The sequence below is a fragment of the Populus trichocarpa genome, chromosome 15, assembly GCF_000002775.5.
Source record: "Populus trichocarpa isolate Nisqually-1 chromosome 15, P.trichocarpa_v4.1, whole genome shotgun sequence".
Taxonomy (NCBI): domain Eukaryota; kingdom Viridiplantae; phylum Streptophyta; class Magnoliopsida; order Malpighiales; family Salicaceae; genus Populus; species Populus trichocarpa.
Genome location: NC_037299.2, coordinates 11,979,905 through 12,004,403, shown reverse-complemented (window position 1 = coordinate 12,004,403; position 24,499 = coordinate 11,979,905). Strand labels below are relative to the sequence as shown.

At 35.2% G+C, this 24,499-nt stretch overlaps 4 protein-coding genes and 1 long non-coding RNA gene across 7 annotated transcripts; 1 reads left to right on the top strand and 4 right to left on the bottom strand.

Moving 5' to 3' along the window:
- The first annotated feature begins 5,243 nt into the window (after positions 1-5,243).
- Positions 5,244-11,185, top strand: LOC7463145 (recQ-mediated genome instability protein 1). 3 transcript variants are annotated; one of them, XR_002978064.2, is made up of 9 exons: positions 5,244-5,823; positions 5,920-6,090; positions 6,459-6,604; positions 7,193-7,449; positions 7,776-8,116; positions 9,232-9,342; positions 9,425-9,553; positions 9,718-10,425; positions 10,909-11,185. XR_002978064.2 is itself a non-coding variant. In XM_002322242.4 (8 exons), the coding sequence occupies exons 1-8, from the start codon at positions 5,353-5,355 to the stop codon at positions 9,886-9,888; spliced, it is 1,797 nt and encodes a 598-aa protein (XP_002322278.4). In that variant the 5' UTR covers positions 5,244-5,352; the 3' UTR covers positions 9,889-10,587. The 3 variants fall into 3 exon arrangements, 1 of the variants encoding a protein (XP_002322278.4); XR_002978065.2 differs by lacking the exon at positions 10,909-11,185 and having other exon boundaries at positions 9,409-9,553; positions 9,718-9,865; XM_002322242.4 differs by lacking the exon at positions 10,909-11,185 and having other exon boundaries at positions 9,718-10,587.
- LOC7463144 (uncharacterized) lies at positions 10,603-11,663 on the bottom strand. Its single transcript, XR_008057542.1, has 2 exons — positions 11,136-11,663; positions 10,603-11,044 (listed from the first exon to the last, which is right to left on the bottom strand). It is a non-coding gene; the product is annotated as an uncharacterized LOC7463144 (long non-coding RNA).
- An 898-nt stretch (positions 11,664-12,561) lies between these two features.
- On the bottom strand, positions 12,562-14,654 carry LOC7463143 (11-beta-hydroxysteroid dehydrogenase-like 4A). Its single transcript, XM_024586020.2, has 6 exons — positions 14,341-14,654; positions 14,016-14,208; positions 13,832-13,917; positions 13,457-13,588; positions 13,247-13,375; positions 12,562-13,000 (listed from the first exon to the last, which is right to left on the bottom strand). Exons 1-6 carry the CDS (start codon positions 14,521-14,523, stop codon positions 12,800-12,802), a joined length of 924 nt encoding a protein of 307 aa, XP_024441788.1. The 5' UTR covers positions 14,524-14,654; the 3' UTR covers positions 12,562-12,799.
- Positions 14,655-17,560: 2,906 nt separating this feature from the next.
- Positions 17,561-20,580, bottom strand: LOC7463142 (11-beta-hydroxysteroid dehydrogenase A). The gene is made up of 7 exons (XM_002321682.4): positions 20,367-20,580; positions 19,725-20,036; positions 19,410-19,602; positions 19,225-19,310; positions 18,763-18,894; positions 18,559-18,687; positions 17,561-17,979 (listed from the first exon to the last, which is right to left on the bottom strand). Exons 2-7 carry the CDS (start codon positions 19,905-19,907, stop codon positions 17,779-17,781), a joined length of 924 nt encoding a protein of 307 aa, XP_002321718.2. The 5' UTR covers positions 19,908-20,036; positions 20,367-20,580; the 3' UTR covers positions 17,561-17,778.
- Positions 20,581-23,119: 2,539 nt separating this feature from the next.
- LOC7463141 (uncharacterized) lies at positions 23,120-24,129 on the bottom strand. The gene has a single exon (XM_002321681.4). The coding sequence runs from the start codon at positions 23,951-23,953 to the stop codon at positions 23,342-23,344; it is 612 nt and encodes a 203-aa protein (XP_002321717.3). The 5' UTR covers positions 23,954-24,129; the 3' UTR covers positions 23,120-23,341.
- Positions 24,130-24,499: the final 370 nt, after the last annotated feature.

Here is a 24,499-nt window from a genome sequence, read left to right as displayed (position 1 = left end):
CTAACAAAAAAATATTGAATTATATTTATTATATTTCATTTAATGTCTAATAAACCCTTACAATATTAATATTAATACTTCGTCATTGAACTAAAAAACCATAACCATTAAATAATTAATTTAATTCAAAAACTTAAATTATTAGATAAGATTTTAAAATATAATTTATATTAATTTTTAATATATTTTTTAAGTGAAAATTCTTTAAATTTAAAAAATATAATTGAGGAATTTAATTAATTTATTGGATTTAGTAATCGTGAGAAGCATAATTGAGAGTTTTAGCTGGGATGAGAAGAGAAATAAGAGATTCTTTCAGTGTGATTTTGTGGAGATTTCTAGCGTGTTTTATTGTTAGATTGAAAGTGGGAAACGTGTGGAATATTGAAAATTGTTGTTGGGTTTTTAGTTTGTGAAGTGAATATGAGTGGATTTGGAGGGCTACGAAAGTTCAAAGTGGTGTAGATGGAAGAAGTAAGCAAGCATTTCTCCAATGGATTCTAACAGAACAGGCGAGGGCATTCCCCAGAAACATTGTTTGAACGAGATTTGAAATTTGGCAGCATCGGCCGTGGAATCCAAGATTGAGGGTGACCGACACCACTAGATCTGTCGATCGAGACTTGATCTTCTTGCAGTGCTGCAGCCTTTTGACTTTGTGGGTTTCAAATTTGTCCCTCGACTATCTCTAAAGACTTTTCTGGTGATCAAGATTCCTTAACTGTGGGGTGTATGATCATGGAAGAAGGGTTTTGAACAACATGCGCTTTGACGTGGACGGCCTAAAAGTTTTTTTCAATGCAAAAAAGAAAAAGAATGTTCATGCGTTTACATGTTTTCTGAAACCCAAAAAAAAAAAAAAACAAATTGCAAATAAAAATCTTTATTCATATATTTAATTAAATAAATCAACAATAATTTGTAATAATAAAAGAAAAAAAATAATATAAGCGATTACTAATAACTAAATTGAAAAATTAAAAAATAAATGCGTATTAAAATATATAATGAATCCAGTTATATTTAATAACTTTATTTTTTTGAATTGATTTTTTACTAAATTGGATAACAATAAAACAAACACGCAAAAGAAAAAACATGCGAGTTGGATTAATCTTTTTGTAAACACAAAAAATTACTCAAACATCATTAATGTGTTCTATAAGAGAAAAATAATTTATGATTTCTAGGTTTGACACGCATTGAAAGATTTTTTTTATATATAAAAATATTAAGCTAACAACATATTAGATTGACTTGAATAAACTCGATTTAATCAATTAAATTTGCGACTTATGTCATGAGACCGTAATAATTCTATAATAAAACAAACCAAAACAAATTATGATATCCAATTCCCAATTAATTCGATGTTGAAGTATGAAATTGAGAATACAAATATTCAATTAAAAAAGACTCGTGTTCCAGTGACCAAAGGATTGCCGAAAGACAGCGTCGTAGTTTTTTTTTTTGCCTAAAAATTTGATTTTCAACCTATTATTTTACCTAAAATACCTAGAAAACACTCTAGACATCTTGATAATCCCTTCTATAATATTAAATAACCCAAAAATTTGTTCAAAATCTCAAAATCAAATCGAAATAAAAAAAAAAACCTTCCTATGATAAAATTTACCATTCGAGGTAAGGGGAAGGACAAAAAACACCCATGTGAAGCTCTTCTAATTAAATAAAACTCGTTGATACTAAAATTAATCTTTTTATGATTGAAATCAATGCTGATGTTTTCTCTCTCTTACACTATAATCCAGCAAACTCGCTCTTCTTTCTCTTTCAAATCAAGAACTGAAAAATAAAAAATATGAAGCTGTGTATCAATGTAAACATTTCATGATAATTTTGAAATTACCATCTATTTGCCTCACGGGTTTTACTTTAAGTCTATGTCTTTTAATTCGGGTATTTTTTAACAAATCAGGAACAATGGAGTACTATTTTGGCAATTAAATGATCAATTCAAAGAGAAAAAAGATCGATGACAAAATAGAAAACATCTTTGCCCTTTTCTTTTGTGTGTAATTGTTATTGTAATGTCCTGCTTTCTGCTGTGTAGACCAGCGCCGAAAATCCACCATTAAACTCCAAGCATGGACATAATATAGCCCGAGGCTAATAATCAAACACATAGCCTCCGCGAGTAAAGTCGTTTGAACAATAAATATTCCTTCCAATTAACCATTTGCAAAATCAGAGCTACGTGACATTGTTGTAGATTTGGCATTCATTTCATCAGGTTGCCAATCCTTATCACTTGATCAGCTCCTGCTGAGATGAAGTTATACGGCAACAAACTTCAAGGCACCGATGCCTAAGAATATCTGGACTGAGATTTTTTGAAGCAAAATGAAAATCTCGAGGAAAAATCATTGTTGTAAATCTGATGCAGGATAACCCAAAACAGCAATCGTGTCAAGGATTAAACGAGTTAATCTAGTATTTTCACAAAAAAATTAAAATCAGAACTCGGTTCTGAAAAAAAAATCAAAAGATAGTCGGGAGATCATTTTAGATTTTAACCGAGACACTGAGTTAACTTCTCCTATTTTTCTGCGAAACCCAGCTGGAGTTAGGTGATCACAGCTCACTCTAGCATGTCGGGGAAGGTAGCGATGGGCCAAGGCAAAACTTTATGGTATTGTTTGCTCAATTACTCTGTACATCAATTCTTAATTTCTAAGAAAGTAAAGCCACGCTGTGCTGTGGCCTTCTTGAAGATATCGAGCAGGAAAAACAGGTCTTGTAAAAATGGGACAGGATAAGAACTTGTCACCACATATTTCAATTACGAGAAAGATTGTCATAATGCATACAAAACATGCAATAAAAATCATATTTAACCTGCACCTAATACCGACTAAAGCTTAACGGACACATAAAATATTATTATTTTGATATATTTTCAAGTAATAAATATTTCAGAAATTAACTCTAATGTCATCCCAAACACCCAATCGTTGCCTTCCACCACAAACCACCCAAGTCCCTGATCAGAACTCATTAAAGCTTTTAGATTCAAGCATTAAACCAAATCTAGTGCCCTTCTTAAACGCCAGCTCCAACCATCAAAATGGACTCCATGAATAACAGGACAGCCAGACAAGTGACGTGGACCAAAAAGGATGGTTCGTGATTTCCCATTTTGGTAGTTGGTGTATTCAACTCTCACAGTTATTTGTCAAACATTGAATGTTGCAGCCAAAAATGGAGGTGCGTTTGTTGAAGTTTCATGCTTCATAGATATCTCTATACGAACAGCACACCTTCATGCATTGTAGCATTTAAGAATTCGCGTTTCTGGAGGTGAGAAGTTGCCGCAGATTTCATGCCACTCCGCTTAAAACACCATTTTAAAACTCGATCCAACCACCTGATAAACACTGACAGGTTGATGTGTTGACTCGATTACTCAAGATTTTTAAAATGAAGGTGAGAATTGAAGAATTAATTTGGGATTTTCTAAGTTTAGACAAACTAAAATTAAGTCACACTAACTAGCTCTAAGCGGTGTAACTCAACTGTTTAAGTTTTGAATTTGCTTTTTAATTTGAGTGTTGTAAATCTTAGAATCACTGAAAACTTACATAATCATTAACTTTTTGATCTTGAAGAATTAATTAAGATAGGTTTAAATTAGTCCGAATACTCATAATTAAAAATAAAAAAAACAATGAGTCACACTCTCTATATTCTCAAAAGGTGGATTCACATGCTACTAAATATATATATATAATATATTGACTGATGAATATAGAAAAGATGACTGACGAGTAGAAAGAGGGTGGATGGCTTGGGAAGGAGACAACACATTTCACGGAACGAAACATGGTGATAAAAGCTTCATTTCAATCAGCTATTGATCAGTAACAAAACTAAAGAGAATTGCAGAGGCCTCTCTTGATCGAAAATGATGGTTTGTCCGTACGTACTAGACCATGCAACTGCTAGTGCAGATTCTTGCCACGTTGACTGTTTCGCAGTCACTAGTTGAAATCAAATTGAAAAGAGAATGGTAGGCATGGCAGTGATCGTTTCCGAATCATATGTAGTGGTATTTTGATAAAATTATATAAAAACCTTCTAAATTATCATAAAATTATAGTGACTCCTGAAGTTTGAAGGTATTATAAAAACCCCTAAGCCTTCTCTTGTTTTAAAACATAACCTGAATATTTCTGAACAATTTTCGTAAAATTAAAGGCGTTTTGGAGATATGAAAGGGGATTTTTGTAGTATTTTAAAACTCTTTGATGATAATTATACTCATAGTTTTTAGATCCGGTCCGGTATAAGGCCCGGATTTCGGGTTTTGACCGGGTCACCGAGTCGCTCGGGTCAATTTTTTTTTAAAATCAAAACGATGTCTTTTTAGGGAACGCGGCTGCGGCTGCGTTCCCAAAAATTTTGAATTTTTTTTTACTAAAATTTAATATGGTTTGTATGTTTTGGATCGTTTTGATGTGCTAATGTCAAAAATGATTTTTAAAAAATGAAAAAATATCATTGGCATGCATTTTGGCACGAAAAGTTATTTGAAAAGCACCCGCAACTACACTGCCAAACACGCTCTTAGTAAAAAACAACAAAAGTCAACGGGTTACAACCGGGTTTTTCCGGGTCATTAGGGTCGCCAGGTCAGCCGGGTCACATCGAATTTTTTCTTTTCCTATTTTTTTTCAACCCAGCCTGGTTTTATCCCCGGGTCCCGGATCGACCCGCCGGGCCGAACCGGTTTTCAAAACTATAGTTACAATTTCATTTATAATACATCAGGGGTTATTATAATTTACCAAAAAAAACAGAGACAAAAAAAACTATAGTTATAATTTCAGATCTGGGGCTGGAATTGGGCCGGGTTGAAGAAAAAATAGAAGAAGGAAAAACTTGGTGTGACCCGGTGGGTGTAACCCAGTCAAAAACTCGGTTGCAATCTGTTGACTTTTATTTTCTTACTAAAATACCGTCATTTTAATTTTTAAAAAATAATTGATCCGGATAACCCGGTTAAAATCCGAGCCTTAGACCGAATCTGCTTTGAAAAACTATGAACAGAAGATACCTCGATAATATATCATAAATGTTAGGTGGATTAGTGTCAGGCCCAATATCCACCTGTTAATTAGATTTGTGTAAGGCCCATAACCCATTTTCCTGTCTGTCAAGGACCTTAAATTTATAGGAAAATTGCAATTTCACCCCACTCCTCCTCCACTTTCCCACCTTGACAAAAAATAAAAATAAAAAAATTATATCACAAATCTGGAGGGAAACCCCAAACGGCCAAAAAAACAAGAAAAAAAAACCCTCACTGGCTCACTCCTTCTCTCAGTAAAAATGACAAGACGACGCCTCAGACTCAGCTCTTACTCCGACGACGACGACGACGAAGAAGAACAGCAAAACCACCAACAAGATTATCAAATGGAATCTCACCAATTACCAAACCCTAACCCTAACCTCCCTGAACAACCAGTGCCACTTCCAATCTCCTCCGACGATGCTGAATTCGCCGACGCCTCCGATAACCTCACTCCACCGTCTCCTCCGTATCCTCCGTCGGTGGCTCCACCCATATCCGGTTGTCCTATTGGGGATTTTCTACTGAGAACGGGACTTAGTTTAAAAAGAGAGTGGCTTGATTCCTGTCTTCGCCAAATTGACAACTCGCTTGACATAGTGTCAAAGGCTAAGATTTGCTTCGGTCAGTTTTTGATTTCAGATATGAATCACTGCGGTGCTGGTGTGCTTCCTCCAAATGTGGACTCTATGCACCTTGCTGATCTCCCCGGACCGTTTGTGTTGCAGGTGGCCTATTTCGATTTGATTACAAATTCTGTTAAATTAAATAGATAAATTTATAATACGTGATTGTTTATTTACGATGAATTTTAATTTTTTTAGGTGGATGAGATTGTTAACATTAGTTGTCCACTTAAAGGAAGGTATCAGGATGCGAATGCGGGAGTGAAGAGGTGCCTTAAGCTGTCTATGACGGATGGTGTCCAACGTGTTTTTGGCATGGAATATAGGTCTATTAAGGATCTTAAAGTTTTAGCTCCTCCAGGATTCAAGGTTTTATTATAATTTTTTTCCTGATGATTTATGGTTTATTGAATTGGAGTATCTTTTTGTCATTGTCTTTTGTCATAAATAGTGATGATAACATGGAAGGTCTGAGATGTGTATTTAGTAATCTGCATTGGTAATTGTGAGGATGGTTTAGAAATATGGCAAAAATACTGATGGATTCTGTTAAAGGTTTTTGAGTGTGGCGTGACTATAGTTGTTGACCTGGATATAAGGTGTTTCATGTTTGAATGGCTAGCTAAAGAGAAAATAAGCTGATACGTTAATTTTGTTGTGCAAATGTTATTCTCATGTTTATGCATCAGTGCTAGTTTCGTCAGAAAATTGCGAAACATAATTCTTTTGTATTGTAGGTTGCTATCTGTAATGTACATATACGGCGTGGGCTTTTAATGTTGGTTCCTGAAGCTTTAGCAATTTTAGGAGGAGTGGTTGAAGAGTTGGATGCAGCACGTCAACGTCTTGCTGATGAGATAAATAAACCACCAAGGGGAAGAAGGTATGCTTTAGGTGTCTAGGATGTATTGAGCTTTCTGAAGATTTACAGCATTGTGCCTTTCTTATTACTTTGCTTTTCAGTTTTTTTTATTTCTGTCCCTGAAAAAGGAAAATCTGCTTTTAAATGTTATTGTATAGTGAAGTTCTCTGCATGTCTTTGCCGGACCATGCTCTTATTGCATAATTAGCTGTACCTTTTGAGAGTGGTTTATGGTTGAGATATTGGATTACCCTCTGCAAGGCTTTGCATATGAAAGACTTCTTTAAGCAGAGGCATGTGCAAAGAACTAGACTAGGACTAATTCTTGATTTCATTGCATTCCTGGATGTGAAAATTTTGAGGTTATAGTAAAAAGTTTTCCAGAGATAATCATTAATAGAGTTGATGATTGAGTTACACTGAGAGACTTTTTTTTGGGTTTTAGAATGGTTGTTTTCAAGTGTAGGCTTTTGATCTTGCTGGTTATTTTAGTTTCAATTCTTTTTAGTTGGCCTGTTAGGTGAATTGAGTTCTGATCTTCAAGGGATCACTTGAGATCCAACTGTTTGTCTCCTTTAAATGCAACTGATTTGCACTATTGTTATGCAGATCAAGGACTGGAGAGGTTCCTCCTTTAGCAACTAGAGCAACTCAGGCTGCATGGGCCCCTAATGGAGTCAATATTCCCAGTAGCACCAATAACTCAGGTAATGTTCCTGGGCATACAAATACCTCAGCGGATGATCTTCAGAACACCAATGGTTCTGGTAATGCCCTGGGACGCACCAATAGTTCTGTCAAAGTTGTTCAACATACTGATAGATCCACATTACGAGTTGCAACTCCCTTTCAGGAAGATGGACGAGGTTGGCCTGCTTTCTTTCTTCTTCTTGCAGTTTTGAGTTACTTTAACACGTAAATGATGATATAGCAAACTTTTGGGAGAATGTCAAGAGTAAATTACACTGTACATGAAGTAATCTTGTGTTTTCGTTTTACTGTCTTCAAATGTATAATAGGGAATAAATAAACTCGTGAATTAACTATTACTTTCATGCTTGAGGATATAATTACCAAAAGGTTCACATTTTGGCGGATTACAAGCCTGTTAATAGCTTTTATTGTATGCTGGAGTTTACATAATGTTCGTCTAATAAGAAGAATGTTTTTTTTTTTTTATCATGTTTTCTAGGTGCCAATTTGGTTGTATCTGGCACTGATACTAGTCAAAGGACTGTGGAAGAATGTGCTGTTCCAATGAGTGCAGAAACCACTATGTGTAATCTATCATCTAGTATTGTTTCCGATGTTGGGGAGATGCATATCAATTCTCCTATAAGTGGGGTGAATTCTGTGTCTAACCAACACTCTAATGGTACTTTGGAGCAAGAGGATGTCTGCATGATTGATGAATTTGAACACCCCCTCATATTATCTAGAGACCGAGAAATCCCATTCACATACTTGGCTAGTTTGTCAGCTAAATGGGCAGCAATGAAGGAGAAAGAACCTTCTGTTAGAGGAAAGATCAAGGTGTGTAGTATCTCTCTTTTTGAGCATGTGTGCAAGTGTGCAAGTGTGTTACTCATCTGGTGCTTATATTTGCACATTGGCATTATGTGCTCTCCTAAAACAGGTTGTGATTTGGATTTTGACTGGCTTCATTTATTGCTCAACTGAATTTGGTGCAAGTCGCAGAAGTCTTAACTTCAGTATTCTGGGTTGGGTGCAAAGAATAGTATGTATAGCTTAGATATTATGGAAAACAAAATATTGTTTTAAAAAGACAAACAGAATGAATGAGGTGTTTTTTTTTTTTTTTTGTAGTTTAATACTAACTTCTATTGCTGCTACTTAATTTTTAAGAAACATTTATCAAGAAAACCAACTAGCTGAGCTTTGTTAATGATTGATAACTATTTTATAAATGAATAGCTTTGCTCTTAAAAATAAAAATAAAAATAAAAATAAGTAGCTTTGTAGTTTAGAAGGTATCCAAAGAGCAACTCCCAGTAGGCTCTCAGTTCCAACCTAAGGTTTTGGATTATGTATAAATTCTTGTATAACTTTTTCTATGCCCGTGAAAAAGGACAATGATTCACATGCTGAAATACTTTAAAAAATATACTTGAATATGCTTTCATTTTTATGTTGATGAATGATGGAGGAACATGGTAAGGATGGTGTAACTCCTCTGCAGCCTACTGGTTTATTGTTTTATTTCATGCTTATAGTTTCCTGACTTTCAGGGGCCTTCTCTTGCTGTAATGGTAAATACTTGCACTTTGTAACCACAATGATAAGAGTTTTAAGAACTCTATTTCACATGAATACCAAAGTGTGAGACTCTCAAAGCTGAGACTCTGGATCTCGTTTTGGTGGGACTATATTTAAATAGTAACCATAATAGTTTCAACACCTTTATTATGTTGCATGGAAATGTGAATTATTCTATTTCCATTAACCGAAGAAACTTTTTTATGGTGGTGCAGTCTTACATATCTGAATAAATTCCCATGAAAACAATATATAAGTTTTCTTTTTGATGTTATTTGAGCATATAATTGAAAGTACATACCAAACCCGTATAGTATCTGTACTTTCTACTGTTTCAGTGCTTTCTAATATGTTCACATAAAATTTTGCAGTGCTTCTTGACTGGTGTAAAGGGATTCCAATATAAGCAGAGGACGACATATGAGCTTCAGGTTTATGTTGATGATGGCAGCCTCATTTCTGAGATCCTAATTGATCACAATGTGAGTTCCAAGTTGGAGTTTTACCTTTTGATGATACGAGGTTAATTTTTTTTATAGTTTTACCAGTCATTTGTACTTTCAGGTAGTGCTGAAAGGAATAGGTTGTTCTCCTGTGGAGGTTACCACTGCTCTTTCTTCGTCAGATAAAAAGAGAGCTGGTGAAATGAAGGAGACCCTGAGACAGTTTCAGATGTTCTTAGTGAATTTTGAGGTATTATATGTTAAACCTTTAATTATTTATGAATTTGAGCTTCATTGAAGAATCAGTCAAGTTCTTTTCATAGGAAGACTTCAATGTTCTTTGAATGTCGTGTTGTTGAATTTTTAAGCACGGTTTATTTTAGTTTCACTCAATCTGGAAATACTTTGGTCCAGGGAACAATGCTCATAGAGATAAATGGAGCCTCTAAACTTCCTGTTGCTCTTGAGATGAACCAAGGCTGTCCTCCTTCTGATGCATGGTTGCTTATGAGAAGACTGAAGTCCTTTTCTTCTTCCCTAACACCACAGCATTCCTCCATGGGACCTATTGATATATCACCGTAATGGCTTCACATGCGATGATGCTTAAAGGGAAATGAAAGTTGATTATGATCGAATTTTTTTGCTGCCTTTTCTGGTTAAAGGAGGAACCTTCTCTCAGCATGGTTATGCAGATTCCTAGATCATATTCGTGCTCACTCACCAGGCACCTATAAAATAGCCTGAAATTTTTTGCAGCGACTGGGAAAATCATGGTCTCGCCTGATATCATCGATTGAGATTATTTGCCACATGTATATATGGCTGAGAAGGTGAATGTTGCTGACACTTTACCAGGCATGATATTGCATCATGTGGTTTTCATGAGACTTGTGTGTTGCTGCTGATCTTCTCAAAGATGGTCATCACATTAAGTCATTTGTTTATGAATGGGTGAAACTATGAACTGGAGATTTGCCAATTGTGCCCAGAAGAGATGTACATGAAATCTCATCTTTGTAAAAATGCAAAGCCACTCATATCTAAGGGAGGGGAGAGGATTATCCGAATATTAACGAGACAAGGAGAAGCCACTGTTTGCTTCATTAACTTTTAGTCGAGGTACACTCACGCAACTCCATTAACTTTCCTTTTGCTCTTATTTTCTAAGGCTCTCGGATTTCTTTTTGGGTTTTCTTAGCATAACTCCTCACATTCTCTGTAACATGCCATATTTGTAAGTGGATATAAATTTCTGTAAAATTATCATAGATTTCCAGTAAAGTTCAACCGTTGCTCTAAAATAAATCATTCATGATATCCCCATAAATTTATCACTTATTTCTTGAGACAGATACATAATTTCTAGACTGGCATTATGCAATACAAGACTAGTTAAGGAAACTTCTATGATACAACCATACATGATGCAAGAAGCTTCCGTTATGGATTCAGGGCATAAGGTTAAAATGTTATAGATGCAAGACCGACCTTCATTTAGTTACTAGATGGAGGATCTTCTCAGTACTTCTCTCAACTCCTATCTGTTGTAGATTGATCTTGTCAAGATTAAAAATAAACGGTTGCTCCACTCTACTATATCAGGGAAAAAGTACCTGAAATAAATTATGGAACGGTACCAAGCTGGTTCAACCAGGTATTTCTCTCCTCGGCATGCACCATCTACAATTGCTTTGGCACACTCTGTGGTAGACTCCGCTGGAATCGGATTTATCATTGCCTAACAAGCAATTCAATCCTGTTATAAGTGGAAGCATAAAGTTGAAGACGACTTTTAACTACATAATTGTATCATGGGTATGGAAATTTACCCTTCACATTTCTTCATCTAATTCCAATTTGCCTTGCTGGTTTAGGAATTTTTTTTGTGTCATTTCTGACTTGATCAATCCAGGAATAACAATTGTTATTCCGATCTCTGATCCTAATTCTACCCTCTGTCTCATACATGCTATACACTGCTTTACTTGCCTATAAACATTGTGAAAACAGAATGGATATTAATTGAAGTAACAGACGGATTTGAAAGATGTAGATGGAAAATCTTACATTATAGAAGCTTAGTCTTGGGATAGGTAGAAATGCGGCAACTGAAGCAACTACTACGATCCTTCAATTTTTCCTTTTTAAGTGCGGAATTGCAAAGTAGGTACAATACACTGAGCCCCAGAAGTTTATGTCCTATACGAAATGAAAAATTAGCATAGAAAATGCATGGAGACATGAGTTTTGATGGAATCCCATTCCTTGTTCATCTGAAAAATGGGAGGGTCGTTTTAAGGGTTTGTACTTTGTATGGCTGGTGCAAAAGGAGTGACATCATGGGCGTCTTCGAACACGCCCACTGTTGCAACCCCAGCGTTGGCCACCAGATGATCCACTGTTAGCAAAGAAAACCTATCAAGAGTTTATCATTTTAGTGCATTTGAGTCCCAAAGCGAATCGGAAATCGATTGATACTGCTAGCTCAGATCTTCTTGGATGGTCTACTAACAGTGACCAAAGTGCTTCACTGTTGCATCTATAAATCTTTCACAATCTTCGTCCTTGGTAACATCTCCAGGGATAAAAATAGCTTCAGGTGATCCAATCAGCTCAGCCATGGCAGCGACTTGTATCAGACGTTCCTTTCTTCTTGCAACAAGGGCTATACAAGCTCCTCTCCCAGCATACTCAAATGCTATGCTAGAGACTTCCATCTAGTAGCAGATTATATGGACTTGATGTAGGTTTGATTTGGAGGAACTTTCATCATGGAGTGATCATGAAAGTGCTGATATGCAGGAGCTGTAATTTGATTAAAATTTCCGACTAGATGGGAGAGGTCCAAAACTCAAGCTTTTGGTTTTCTTTTTTGACTGTATGACAAGCTACAGTATTGGAAGCAGGAATTATTATCGCAAGAGAGAAAGGAGGTTTACTTATAAAGCAAAAAAATATTGTTGTCGTGTTTCGAACTCCCTTCGAGTTTCTCCTCAAAGATTGACAGCCTTATTAAAGCTGGTTTTGGTGGGACAAATCACTAGAGGATAGGAAGATATATCGAAAGAGTTGGAATGTCCTTACCCCTTACCAAGTCCAAGCAAGAAGGTAGCATGTTTCATGGAAATGGAGTCTTTAAACAACACACCATTTGATCCTGTCACAAGCTTTATTCATAGTCTAGTTTCTTTTTACTCGAAACAGAACAACAAAGTAGTAAACGTGGAATATCTCGGCAGAAATTTGAGTGAAAAATTCAAAATAACCTGAGATGCGAGATGAAATTTATTCCATTATATTCTGTTGTTTTTTTTTTTTTTATATGATATGAGATATACCGGTTATTCTAACCGGAATAGAATGAAATTATCAAACATTCTGAATTTTCAGAGGAATAAAAAAATGAAACAGAGTCACTGCTTGAGATCTGGAATTAAAGCTGAAATGCGCAAGGCATATTTGACGCCTGTTAAGTGAGATACAGAAGCTCATGCTAGTTGCTCTTCTTGGAACTCTTAGCAACCAATATCCTGTGGAACCACCACTCCAGCACTTCAGGGCAAAGGACTTTCATCAGAAACGTAATCCTTGCCCAAGACGGCTCTACCAAGTACCTGTCTCCTCGACAAGCACTGTCCACGATTGCTTTAGCACACCTTTCGGTCGACTCGGCCAGAACAAAGTCCATTTGACCCTATTTAAAAAAATTGTTAGAAAATCAAATTGCGCGGACGAATTAATGTAGGTAAAACTTGGACCTATTATACATTCATATATATATATATATATATATATATATATATATATCACATGTTTTTTCCTAGATTGAATTCATGGTGAAATTCCATTACCAAAAAAAAAAAAAACATCATGCAAGGATTCAGAAGTACACAGAGGAGCATTCATATGTTATTGGTCTGTTTAGTTCCTTCAGAAATACCTTTGATAAAAAATCGCCTTGGGTCATTTCTGACTCAACTAAACCAGGAGTGACGATTGTTATTCTAATATCCGAACCAAATTCAGCACGTAGTGTCTCATAAAAACTTGTTATGGCTGCTTTGCTTGCCTGATGCCATTATAATATTGATTAGTTACTCTAAAAATGACTGACTGGGTGCAACATATTAATTTCAAGGACATTTCTTACAGAATAGAAGCTCATCCTAGGCACTGAGCACCATCCAGCAATTGAAGAAATCCCTACAATCCTCCCTTTACTTTTTCTTAGGTGTGGAATAGCGAAATGGGAGGCGTATACGGAACCCCAGAAATTTGTGTTCTGCAAAAGGCACCAAAATGGATCCTTTCAGAAAATATTCTGGCATGGAAAAATGTCGAAACATGAATAGCTTTGAACCTTTAAGTTGGTAAGTAAGTAATTCCCAGATCACACCCTACTTTAAAATTTTAGAGGTATACTTAATTTTCCTATTTCTAAATGACCTTATATTTTAGTTGCAGTTGTGTAACGGCGCATGTTAGGAACCAAGAAATGTCAACGGTTGCGGTAAAAAAAACATACCATAATTGTTGCAAAATCTGATATTTGCTTGCAATCCTCAAACATGTCAATTTGAGCAACACCAGCATTGTTCACCAGATGATCCACTATTGCATAAACCCCGTGAGTCATAGTAAAACAACGACTTCTATGAAAAACCTTGCACGTAAACTCAATCTGAATTAAGAAGATAAAAGATCCTTACACTTGCCAAAATGATTCATTGCCTCATTAACAAACCGCTCACAGTCTTCAACCTTCGAAATGTCAGTGGCGATGACTATAACATCCGGTGACCCCAGCTCCCGGGCCTTATCAGCTACTGCTCGAAGACGCTCCTCTCTTCTAGCAGAGAGGGCTAAACAGGCTCCTCTCCTAGCATACTCGTATGCAAGATACTTACAAAAACCACAAAATACAGTTAGAGCATTAAACAAGCAGTATCCCAGTAATAATGGTAACAATATTCCAAATCTTTAGTCTGCAAAATATGATAGACATTTACTTCTGTGCAGAGAACGTATACCAACCTCGCCAATGCCTGAAGATGCACCGGTGATTAGAACTACTTTTCCTGCCACCTTTTCGCTATTTATTGATCTTTTTATGCGACTTATAAACTTGGAAACAAGAAAATACGGAAAGAAGAGAAGTAGCAGAATCAATGTTATAGGAGGAAGTACAATGTTCAGGACCTTGTGAATCAAATCCATGCTGTGGTTCGGTAAGGTCGGAGAGAAAAGACCAAAACACAGTAATTTCTGTTTCTTGTGTAGCTGAGCTCAGGTTCACGAAAATATTCGTCCTGGCCGTGGTTGCTCTGTATAAATATATGATAACAACATTTCCCTTCAAATTAATAAGCATATATCCCCAAATGATTTTAAAAAAGGCAAGAGGAATTTAATGCCGATCCCAAAATTTGAATTCAAACCTCCTGTTCAGATATCAATAATATAATTTCCTAACATCGCTGATATTTGTCAAAAATGTAGCAGTTGCCTATCTATCTATCTATAAAAGCGCGCTCCTCCATATATAGGAAAAGCAATAAAAATAAAAGTAATAATTGTATTTTATTTGAAAATATATTAATTTTTTTTAAATTTATTTTTGATATTAACACATTAAAACAATTTAAAAATAAAAAAAATAAGTATATCTCCTAGAGAATGTTAAAAAAGGCAAGGGATTTGATGTAGATCCCAACCTCCTGGGAATGTTGAAAACTCAAGTTTTTATTCTTTCATATTCAACATTTTTAAAATTTTGCATGCAAGGCTCTTATAATCCAACAAGGATTCTAAACATAAACCACTAAGTAATTTTTCTGAGCTTCATAAACGACTCTAATTTGATGGTATCTTCTTCTATATTTTCTTTGCAAAGGGTATATTGGTTTTCAAGATCCTACAATTGTATATAACTTGAAATATATTTTTAAATTGATTTTAATTCAATAATCTATGAATTACTGAAACCAGATCTTCTGAGACAAATTTTGCTATGCAGAGAATTTCTTGCTTTTGCTGGTAAGAGGTCAAAATATTAGCAAATACTTTTTTTAATCTTCTTTCATGCGCGAAGTAAAGTTTATAAACTATTTTTTTTTCTTCGGGATAATATATTTTATTTAGGGGTGATCATTTTCGGTTCGGTTCGGTTTTTATTAAAAAAAATAACCAAACTGAATTTTAAAAAAAAACCAAACCGAAACCGGTTCAAACCGACAAGTTTTGGTTCGGTTTGGTTTTTTAGGACAAAAACAGGTTCAAACCGGTTTGGCTTGATTTTTTCGGTTTGACTCGGTTTTTTCTGTTTTGGCTCGGTTTTTTTTCTGATTTTTTTCGGTTTGGGTTCGGTTCGGTTTTTTTGGTTTTAAGTTTATAAAACCGAAACTGAACCAAACCGGTTGGTTTTTTAAAAATTTTAATTGGTTTAATCGGTTTTTTTTTACGGTTCAGTTTTTTCGGTTATTTTTTTTTCCAATTTTCTTGATTTTTTAATTTTTTTAATCACCTCTAATTCGATTGATGGTGGTTTCAATTCCTCATTGCATCCATCTTTATTTCTTCAACTAAGGTATTTTTTAAGCAAATTAGAGTCTATTTTTCCCCGCGAACAAATAGTAAACTAATTTTAACGTTCTTTTCACTTTATCAATCATGAGTCCCAATCTTCATTTGTCCTTGAGAAAACTCGTCAACGAAGGATTTTAGAAGTTTGATTTACATCATAACTGTATATATTCCATTTGTTATGGAATCTTTATTGATTTTCCAAAATAGGCTCCGTTTCTGTAGCTTTCCCAGATAATTTTTAGATATCAGACAATCGGTCATGCTTGCAAACAATGGTAACCTTACTGTTGCAGCTATGGCGTCTAGAGGATTAAAACTAGTCCAAAGCTACATATGACTTCCAAAGCTATAAAATCATGGTCTTCAGCACCATGTAGTAGAAAACCAAATCCTTCAACAAAAGCAAAGGGTCGAACAGAGGTTGGAGGAAGTGGCTGTTCTCATTGTGGAAACTTGAAGCATGCTCGTGAAAATTAGATGCTTACATCTACCAAAATAATTTACTGTTTCCTCAACCATTTTTCTACAACCATCCACCCTCTGAACATCTACAAGGATAACGATGACATCAGGAGAGCCGACGTACCGGGTTGTTTCTGCAACTTCAGTGAGGCTTCTCTCTCTCATGGCTATGAGAGCTAAGCAGGCTCCTCTACTAGCATACCCACAAGCCAAATGATGCAGCAAAAAGAAATATCCTATTCTTAAAAAAAAATCCCAATAAACGTTTCTTATTAGTAAATTCTATAAAAGTTAAACTATCAATATAAATACCCACAATATCCAACCTTGCAAGAGAACGAAGAGAACAGAGGAGAAGAGAGAGGAGAGAAACGAGTCACGACAATTGTCAAGAGAGAGGAATTACATGAAATGATTTGGTTAGCCATGAATCACAGGAGAGAACGAGATACGAGGCAGGGGAGGTGTGGCTGAAACAAAAATCAAAAGGGAAAAAAATATTTTAGCTTTAGGTCAAGTTTCTATTTATACCATTTTTTTAGTTGGTTTAAATTCAATGCAATCAGTTTCAATTTTCTGAAACCAAAACCGAATCAAATCAAGTGATTTTTCTGGTTCTTAAATCGGTTTCTTCGTTTTTCTCTCGCTGTGGTTTTTTTAGTTTTCTTGGCAAGTCATTTGTTTTGAACACCCCTGTTCCTCCCGTCTTGAAAACCAAGGACACTAGAAACATGTACTCCGTTGATTGCTACACTTCCTTCGATTACCTCCTGGTTACTAATTAGTATCTATTTTCCTAAATCTTCCTGGCTAGCACCATCTCTTGATTCAATCAAAATCAATTTTGATGGCGCATTTAATTAGGCTGCAAATCAGGGTGCTTTAGGCTTGGTGTTGAAGGTACCTTTTTAGCTCATGCAAATGACCCTGCTGTTTTAGGATCTCTTGCTTTGAGAACTGCAGTTCATATGGCCTTAAGTTTACATGAAGAGAGAACTTTCATTGAAGGAGATGCTAAATCTTTCATCGAGACCATTCTCCCAAGTTCTTTCAATAATTCTTCCAGCTAATTTAATCCTCCAAGACGCTGCTGCCGCTTTAGGAGGACCGCGGACAATCGTTTTTTATTTTGTCAAAAGATGTTGTGTTGTCCATGCTGAGTTAAGCATAAAAAGATCCAATCCTGATGTGCAAAGTTGAGCAGACCTATGAAAAACATCAATGACGTTTTGATTTATTTGTAATATTATGAGATGAAGATGGTTGATGAGTTAGAAAAATGCAAGTTGGATGTCTATGCAAAATCCATCTTTAGTATTCAGAGGAATAAAAAATGAAACAGAACCGCTGCTTGAGATCTGGAATTAAAGCTGAAACGCCACAGGCATATCTCGATGCCTGTTAATTGAGATACAGAAGCTCATGCTAGTTACTTTTCTTTGAACTCTTAGCAACCAATACCATGTGGAACAACCACTCCAGCACTTCAGGACAAAGGACTTTCAGCAGAAACGTCATTCTTGCCCAAGACGGCTCTGTTAAGTATCTATCTCCTCGGCAAGCGCTGTCCACGATTGCTTTAGCACACCTCTCGGTCGACTCGGCCGGGACAAAGTCTATCTGGGCCTGCAGAAAACACCATTTAGAGAATTGTTAGAAAATCAAGTTGTGTTGATCAATTTTGGTAAAACTTGTATCCAAAGGAAATGTCCTACTTATACTTGAGGAGACAGGACAAGTTTAATAGATTAATGAACATTTGTTTAAAAGATCAAATATTGGTATCTCTCTCGACTTTTCAACCATAAAAGTCGGAGTGAACATGAAACATATTGGTAAGTAGCTATCGAACAGAACAACTGGGAGAAAAAAAAGATGTCCTTTTTGTTTTGAAAGTAATTTACTTCAAAATTATTTTTCAACAAAACATATAAATTTGTCTTTTTATCATGAAAAATTATGTGATATATATATAAATCTTTGTTTTTTCAACAAAAAAACATTTTTTCTCTATTTTTTCTATCTTGAAACATTAATTAAATGCAACCTAAATAAAAAAACATGGGATTGCTAACTATCATGAATATCACATAATTTTTTCCCAAATCCCATAACCCCGCCCCCCCCCCCCCAAAAAAAAAAAAAAAGAGAGCAAATAAAGGGACATTCATATGTTATTTCTCCCTTTAGTTCCTTCATAAATACCTTTGACAAAAAATCGCCTTGGCTCATTTCTGACTCGACTACACCAGGAGTGACGATTGTTATTCCAATATCCGAACCAAATTCAGCACGTAGTGTCTCATAAAAACTTGTTATGGCTGCTTTGCTTGCCTGATGATGCCATTATAATATTGATTAGTCACTCTAAAATGGCTGAATGCAGCATATTTCAAGGACATTTCTTACGCAATAGAAGCTCATCCTAGGCACTGTGAACCATCCAGCAATTGAAGAAATCCCTACAATCCTCCCTTTACTTTTTCTTAGGTGTGGAATAGCGAAATGGGTGGTGTAAACGGAACCCCAGAAATTTGTGTCCTGCCGAAGGCAACAAAATGGATCCTTTTAGAAAATTTTCTGGCATGGAAAAATGTCAGAAACATGAATAGGTTTGAGCTTTTAAGTTGGTAAGTAATTCCCAGGTCACAACAGAGAGTCACCCTACTTTAAAGAGAGATGAGAAGTGAGCTCAAAACTCTAGCTGTCAAGGAATATCAAATGCATTTACTTAAGTTTAACAGCTTGTGATGGAAAATTCAGAGTTATACTTAATTTTCCTATATCTAAATGACCTTATATTTAGTGGCAGTTGTTTAACAGAGCATCGTCAGAACCTAGAAGTATCAACTGTTGCACCAAAAAGCATACCGTAAGTGTTGCAAAATCTGATATTTGCTTGCAATCCTCAAACATGTCAATTTGAACAACACCAGCATTGTTCACCAGATGATCCACTATTGCATAACCACCATGAGTCATGGTAAAACAACTTCTTTAATGAAAAAATCTTGCACATAAATTGAAATTGAAAGAAGATAGAAGGAGATCCTTACACTTGCCAAAATGATTCACTGCTTCGTTAATAAACCTCTCAGAGTCTTCAACCTTCGAAATGTCAGTGGGGATGACTATAACATCTGGTGAACCCAGCGCCCTTGCCTTACCAGCAACTGCTCGAAGACGCTCCTGTCTTCTAGCAGCAAGGGCTAAACATGCTCCTCTCCTAGCATACTCATATGCAAGATACTTACAAAAATCACAAAATACAGTTAGAGCATTAAACAAGTAGTATCCCGGTAATAATTGTAACAAGATTCCAAATCATAATATGATAGACATTTACATCTGTGCAGAGAATGTATACCAACCTCGCCAATGCCTGAGGATGCACCGGTGATTAGAACTACTTTTCCTGCCACCTTTTCGCTGTTTATTGATCTTTTTATACGACTTATGAACTTGGAAACAAGAAAGGACGGCAAGAAGAGAAGTAGCAGAATCAATGTTATAGGAGGAAGTACAATGTTCAGGACTTTGTGGATCAAATCCATGCTGTGCTTCAGTAATTAAGGTCGGAGAGAAAAGACCAAAACACAGCAATTTCTATTTCTTGTGTTGCTGAGCTCAAATTCTCGAAAAGATTTGTTGCCGATTTAAAAACTTCAGCTTGAAAGGTTCTCCTGCAGTAGTTGAACGTGATTAACAATGAACTAAAATCAGGTTTCTCGAGATTCCCGGGTCAAAATATAAAATAATAACAGTCTGGACAAACAAATATTTGATACCCTATAAAACTATAATCTGAACTTTGACCCTTATGCTCCACATTCATGCAAATGTGTTCAATTGAGCAATGCAATAATTGAAAAAAGAAAGAAAGAACAAATCCTAAATTAAACTTAAATGGACAATCGTTAATATGGCATATACATATAATCCAATAGTGACATAGCTCTTGGATAAGAACCGGCAATAAAACAGAGATAGTGCAAGAGTGAGAGAGCACATACCAGGAAGCAGAAAACCGCTCTTCTATCAATTCCTCTGTATTTGGGAAAAAGCGATAAAAAATAAATTCAATATTTTTTTTCTCGTCCTGGCCTTGGTTGCCCTGTATAAATATACAATAACAATATTTCCCTTAAAAATAATAAATATTATTATTAACAAAACACTTTTTTTGGCAAACACACTAAACAGTATTGTTAAATCATTATAGCGTGTTCACAATATACTATTTATTAAAATACTGTTTTGTGTTTTTATTTTTTTATTTTTTATTTAATTGTTTTTTTTTTTAATTTTACCCTTTAAAAACCTATTTTGGATTTTGTTATATATATATATATATATATATATATATATATATATATATATGTGGAGAATGTACTCCATGAATAACAGCCATATATATATATATGGAGGTTGTCTAAAATGTACTAACAGCCATATATATATATATATATATGGAGGTTGTCTAAAATGTACTCCATGAATAACAGCCAGACAAGTGACGGGACCAAAAAGGCTGGTTCTTGTGTTAAATTCAATCATAAAACTTAATTTGTTTTTGTTTTTTTTAGATTTTTTTGATGAGTCTTATAAACAAAACTCAATCTCGACCACAAAAACAAAAACACCCTAAATGTTGCAGCAAAAAATGAGGGTGTGTTTGTTGAAGTTTCTTACTTCAGGGATATCTCTATATGAGCAGCACACCTTCATGCATTGCAGCATTTAAGAATTCACGTTTCTGGAGGTGAGAAGTTGCCGCAGATTTCATGCCACTCCGCTTAGAAACACCATTTTAAAACTCGATCCGACCACCCGCCTGGTTGATGTGTTGACTCGGTTACTTGAATTTTTAAAATGGAGGTGAGCACTGGAGAATTAATTTGGGATTTTCTATTTTTTAGAACTGCACAAAAGTTGCTATGCACAACTACATTCAAATAATTTTATATGATATGAATTATTTTTTTTTGTAAGATAAAATTTTTTCGTGGGCATAACTCTCAGCATGTCTACTACTATCCTCTAATTTATAGTCAATGTCGTACAATCATGAAAATGTTAGCATTGACTTGTTGTCATATTAGATGAATAACACATGTCAATGTTGTTCGTATTTCTAAGTAATATATTAAGAAAAATAAATAATAATTAAGAAATAAAAAAAATGTTAACCCTCCGGCCAAATAATAATTAATTAAGAAGGAGATTATAATTTTAAATGAATTTATCTTTTTTTTATTACGTGGATGTCTGGGTAAGCTTGCATGTATCTTAACTAATCCTACGGATCATAAAGTTAATAACCATGTAAGCCTCTCGTGGTCCTGAGATTTGTGAAACTTTAACTAGTATTTTTAAGTGAGCAAACTCAGAGTCTGACCAGTTGAGATATATCTCTCGAGGTTATTAAATGAATTTATATGTTTAAGTAATAATTTGTGGTTTTTACTTTTTTTTTTTGAGAATTTTAAAATTACTACATTTCTCTTAAATAATTCAGGAAAAAAAATATAATGTTTCTAAGCACTTTTCTTTTGCAAATTGAAGAGCAAATCAAATTCAATCAACATGGACTTGGTCAAACATTGAGCATCACTTTTAATACCGTCATGATGGAGGATCCTTTTTTCTAAATCCAGCGTTAATACCTCATAGTGATAAACTCGGTCAGTAGTTAATCTTAAAAGCTCATCACTCTGATTTAATTTAGATTTCAAATAAAACTAAATTTTTTTAATAAAAAAATTAAAAGTACATGGTTTAGAAAAAAAAAAAGAAAGATATAAATTTAAGTTTATCTAATCACTTGTGAGTTCACAGCCCAGCAACCTCAACTCTTTTTCATGTCAGAACGTGAAGTGGAGCTGACAACAATCTTTATTTATAATATAGCGATTAAGGTTAAGGACTTCAGTTAATCAAACTATCATGGTACAGTTATAACGCTTGTAATTAACTCTTTGGATGGGTTGGATGACGAGTCGTCTCTCTGAAGAACAGAGAAATTGAACAGTGAATCCTCTTTGTGGCTTTGAACGAAAGGAAAGCAGAGGGTTTCTTCACCAATAGACAATAACCGACCTGGTTGCCATGATTGACCAAGGTCCATTTTTTTTCTTCTTTAATGGCTATTTCTCTTCAACGTTTTCTTTTCAAATCATGTTTCCGTCAGCAAAGCAGGTTTGAGTTAAGACTTAATTGTACAATGGTTCAAGGTCCTCATTTAATAAAAAAAAAAAACTTTAAAAACAAATAAGATGTATTTCAATTATAATTTATAAAATGATAATTGCCCTCACTTAACAAAAAGTTTCATATATAACCTGTCAGGAATAGTCCTGATCAGGAAAGACCATCTGAGACTTTATTCAGGCTAGAACTCAGAGACAGAGTCCATCCTTGCTACCTTAACAACCAACGAGAAAAGGGGAAAAAAAACTTGCCATTTTAAAGATTGAATCAAGTGAATTACTTCAGTTACATAAATTTTCAGCTAAGTTCAATCATGGGTTTTTTTAACACATGACGATCAGCGCATAATCTTTTGATTTCTGGTGGAAGGCACAGAAGGAAGATAGGATATTTTGAGTAGTCCATTCATGAAAATATTTCAGGGATGATTATACATGTTGGGATTCTGTGAAATCTGGTTCATGTGTTCAACATTTGTAGCATCAAGTGATCCAATCCGTTTCCCATGGATGACTTGTTGGTATTCGTTTCAAAGTTTGTTAGAAGCAAGCTCATATAATGGTGAAAGATAGACTGTATTCTATGTTGTCCGAAACCATGAATTTTACATGGTATTTATGTACTAGGATAATTACATAGAGGAATCTTCACTTCAAGCAAAGATTCTAGTTCAATTGAGGGTCATGTACAGGACCATCTATTAGTTTAAACTCACCCAGATTTAATCCACAAAAACCAAACTACTAGCTAGTTCATGCCACTAATTTACTCGGTTTTATTAACTATAGCATACTAATAGCCTAGCTTCAAGCATCCTTTGTCTGTTGACTCTTGCAATGAAATCATCAGCCCTTTTTTTCAATTCCTCTGTCGGCAAACTGAACTCTTCTTCTCCTTCTAAATCCTCACGTTCCTTGTGTACTTTCAAGTTTCCCTCACACAATCCTTTCCCTCCATTGTTTTCTCCGCTTTCGCAAGTTTTGCTTTGTTTTTCTTTGAAAGATTCCTCCATTTTTACCTCCTTTTTCTCCTCCACGCTAGCTGAAGTTGTTTGAAGGCTCTTTTTCTGGTCAATGTACTCATCATAGTAAACAGCAGTCGCTGATGGAGAGTTTGAAGTAAAGTACTTGGACTCACCAACAAGGACAAAGATTATGAGGTTGCCAACAATGAAAATAAACTTGGGGCTGAGTAAAATAGAACTTAGTTTTGGAAGAGAGACGAAGAGAAAGAGCTTCATGGAATGAAATAGGGAGGGAAACCAGAAAGGGCTAGAACAGAAAAGAGTACAGGACAACACAGTGAAAGAATACAGGAAAAAATTGTCAAGAAGTTGATGCTTCTTGGACTTGTTAATCGCATGAATCTCTCTCAGCTTAATGAGATCCATTTCTTGATTTTGTATAGAAGAGGGGTTAGCTGGGGCTTTAAGATAAGTTTAGAATCTCACTCTATCCTTTAGGAAAGGAATAGAAACAACTCTGGGAAATAATTCAGAGGCAAATCTTAAAAGACATTAGAGAGAACAGCCATTTGACTGGACAGAAGGCATTGTAAACATGGAGTTATATAGAAGGGCAAAAGGAGGTTAATTTGGTAAAACTAACACATGCTACTCTACTTTACTCTGGAATGGTTATATGACTTTATGAAAAGCTATGGGAGATTGATTAGTGCTTATTGGCTACTTTTCTCTTTTGGCTACCAGCTTTCCTGTAGTTGATGTTATGTCGATTAATATAGTAACAAACTATCTGAATAATTATTAAGGTAATCTGTAAACATTCTCCTTTTCTTTCTATTTACATGCACGAAAGAGTGAAAATGTCTCCTTACATAGTTTTTTTTGCCTGGCATCAACTGACAAACTTTAGCTTAGTGGTTTTGATTTGGAGGGATAGGGGAAGTGCTTAATGTTTCATGAATATCAGAGATA

Excerpts from the sequence above, each read along its gene's own strand:
- LOC7463145 (XM_002322242.4), top strand. The coding sequence starts at position 5,353 with ATGACAAGACGACGCCTCAGACTCAGCTCTTACTCCGACGACGACGAC. Across the intron at positions 6,091-6,458 it reads TAGCTCCTCCAGGATTCAAG|GTTGCTATCTGTAATGTACA; the intron begins GTTTTATTATAA and ends TTTGTATTGTAG. Across the intron at positions 7,450-7,775 it reads CTTTCAGGAAGATGGACGAG|GTGCCAATTTGGTTGTATCT; the intron begins GTTGGCCTGCTT and ends CATGTTTTCTAG.
- LOC7463143 (XM_024586020.2), bottom strand. The coding sequence starts at position 14,523 with ATGGATTTGATTCACAAGGTCCTGAACATTGTACTTCCTCCTATAACA. Across the intron at positions 14,209-14,340 it reads CATCTTCAGGCATTGGCGAG|TATCTTGCATACGAGTATGC; the intron begins GTTGGTATACGT and ends GGTTTTTGTAAG. Across the intron at positions 13,918-14,015 it reads AATGAATCATTTTGGCAAGT|TGGATCATCTGGTGAACAAT; the intron begins GTAAGGATCTTT and ends TTTATGCAATAG.
- LOC7463142 (XM_002321682.4), bottom strand. The coding sequence starts at position 19,907 with ATGGATTTGATCCACAAAGTCCTGAACATTGTACTTCCTCCTATAACA. Across the intron at positions 19,311-19,409 it reads AGTGAATCATTTTGGCAAGT|TGGATCATCTGGTGAACAAT; the intron begins GTAAGGATCTCC and ends GTTATGCAATAG. Across the intron at positions 18,688-18,762 it reads CTAGGATGAGCTTCTATTGC|GCAAGCAAAGCAGCCATAAC; the intron begins GTAAGAAATGTC and ends TGGCATCATCAG.
- LOC7463141 (XM_002321681.4), bottom strand. The coding sequence starts at position 23,953 with ATGGATCTCATTAAGCTGAGAGAGATTCATGCGATTAACAAGTCCAAG.